General features: G+C 41.6%; 1 protein-coding gene across 1 annotated transcript; it reads right to left on the bottom strand.

The window, feature by feature from the left end:
• Positions 1 to 258: 258 nt before the first annotated feature.
• On the bottom strand, positions 259 to 1,868 carry LOC134284409 (integrator complex subunit 6 homolog). The gene has a single exon (XM_062843227.1). The coding sequence runs from the start codon at positions 1,674 to 1,676 to the stop codon at positions 696 to 698; it is 981 nt and encodes a 326-aa protein (XP_062699211.1). The 5' UTR covers positions 1,677 to 1,868; the 3' UTR covers positions 259 to 695.
• Positions 1,869 to 2,440: the final 572 nt, after the last annotated feature.

Raw genomic sequence — 2,440 nt, forward strand, 5'->3', positions numbered from 1 at the left:
AAAATAAACTTACGAGGTGTCAGAGTTGTAACCATGTCGCAACTGCTGCACTAGGGTGGGGCGAGCAGGATCTCAATACGTAACGGGTTGCACAACCCGAAACGCGAGAGATGTTAGAGTAGCCGGGACCACGAAGGGCCAGCAATTCTTACTTGTTGGCTGCATGTAAGTAAGATGTGGCGGATAGAGGGAGGTCAATTGCAGCAGTCGTTGTTGGTTGCACGACCCGATGAAAAATTTCATATGTTTTGGTTTATTTTTATTTATAATTTTTGGGAGATTTTGGCTTTCTCAGTCTAGGGAATCCAAACGATTAAATTGGCATTGCCCGACGTTTCGGCCTAATTTATTTGGCCTTTTTCAAGGGTAAACTAAAAGAGAACAGTTTTACAATTAGGGACATGTACAACATAATTTTAACATTTAAGGAACCTACGCTGTCTATCGTTTTTTGTTATAATTTATAACTAGTGCCACAGTTTCTTTTCGAGCTTCTTGTAGCATTTCTACACCTGTAATATGGGATTTAGTTTTGTTGTTTTTGTAGGGAGTTTTCTAAGTAGACTTACATATAGATTTTAGGCGAATTTTACAATAATTTTGGGAAGGGACGTAGACACTGCTTTCGCACATTCATCAACTCACTTGGTACTATTGGTTGATAACGGCTATTTTGAAGGTTAGTGGTGAGTTGGCTATGTTGATTCATTTATAGCTTGTTCCCTGTCTCTGCGAGAGTTTTGATTTTTTATAGTATGCAAAATACCAGCGTATGCCGTATTTAATCCATCAACATCTGTTCTAAAGTTTACCGTATTGGGAGTATTGGTGATATGGCACATCTCTAATATTGGTAGTGCTGTTGATTTATACGTACGGTCAATTATTGTGGTGTTGGCTAGATTGAATGTGTGTTGGTTTTCTACGATGTGTTTAACAAGAGCTGTTGTTATCTGTATGTTACAATTTTGGGGTGATGTGTTTTGCATATGTATTGTTTTGTTTATATTTGATTTGTGACCAGCTAATCGTTTTTTAAGATGATTTGTGGTCATTCCTATATAAACATTGTCGCAGTCCGAGCAAGGAATACTGTAGATGATGTTGTGTTGTTCAAGCGGTGGGATGGGATCTTTTACATTTTTGAGGAGATGTTTGGTGCATGTTACGGTTTTTGCGGCGATTTTCACTAATGGGTAATCTTTTTTTAGGATTTCGGCAAGTGTTCGGCTCAGGATGGGGATGTTTGGCACTGACCTATAGATTGTTTCGGACGATTGGTGATGTGATTCGTGGTTGGAGGCGTTGGGCTGTACTCTACTCGTTGATGTTGGCTGTGATGGGTCTTGCATTGGTGACGACATTGATGATGCTGAGGCTGGTACAGGCGGTTGAGATGGAAGTGGTGGCGTTGGAGGCGGTGGTGGAGGAGGCGGTGGTGTTGGAGGTTGTGTTGACGGTGGCGACGGTGGGATGGTATGCGCTTGTGCTGTAGGCATTGTAGGCGGTGTGGCTATGTTTGTCGTTGATCGTGTGAGGAGTCTATTGATCAGAGATGAGGGGTAGTTGTTCTGGCGGAGGACTTGGAATATTATTTGTTTTTGCTGGTCGATTGATGTGCTGGTTGTCAGGCTGGTCACACGTCGGATGAAGTTGGTCGCGACATTTATCTTCATACTCGTTGGATGGAAGGATAGATAGTTAAGTAGCCTTCCTGATGCGATGGGCTTCGAGTACCAACTGGTTCTCAATGATTGATCTGCATTCCGTATGACTAGTGTGTCCAAGAATGGTAGTGATCGGTCCTTTTCAACTTCTACAGTGAACTGCAGGTGTGGATTGTACTGGTTGAAGGCATTGAGTATATGTTGTACTAGCGTTGCTGGTAGCACCTGGTGCTTTCTAAGCAGAACAACTACCCCTCATCTCTGATCAATAGACTCCTCACACGATCAACGACAAACATAGCCACACCGCCTACAATGCCTACAGCACAAGCGCATACCATCCCACCGTCGCCACCGTCAACACAACCTCCAACACCACCGCCTCCTCCACCACCGCCTCCAACGCCACCACTTCCATCTCAACCGCCTGTACCAGCCTCAGCATCATCAATGTCGCCCGAGCAGAAGAGAAAAACAACAGCATAACAAAATGCGTTATTTTGGCAAAATAACTGCATAACGGAATTAGTAATTTTCATGTTATTAACATAACATATTGAGTTATAAACTTGGCTGTCATAAGCGGCAAAATAACAAGTCACATAACAAAAATTTGTTCCTGAAAAATCAATTTAATAACATGTTTTGTTAGTGGCAATAACAACTTAATAACAGTGAATTTGGGAAATATTTCAATAACAAATTTTGATATTAAAGAGTTATTGTTCGAAAGCAAAATTAGGGTAAAAACTAACTTTTTTACTCATTTTTGG

This window comes from Aedes albopictus, unplaced genomic scaffold (genome assembly GCF_035046485.1).
Source record: "Aedes albopictus strain Foshan unplaced genomic scaffold, AalbF5 HiC_scaffold_1150, whole genome shotgun sequence".
In the NCBI taxonomy this organism is placed as follows: domain Eukaryota; kingdom Metazoa; phylum Arthropoda; class Insecta; order Diptera; family Culicidae; genus Aedes; species Aedes albopictus.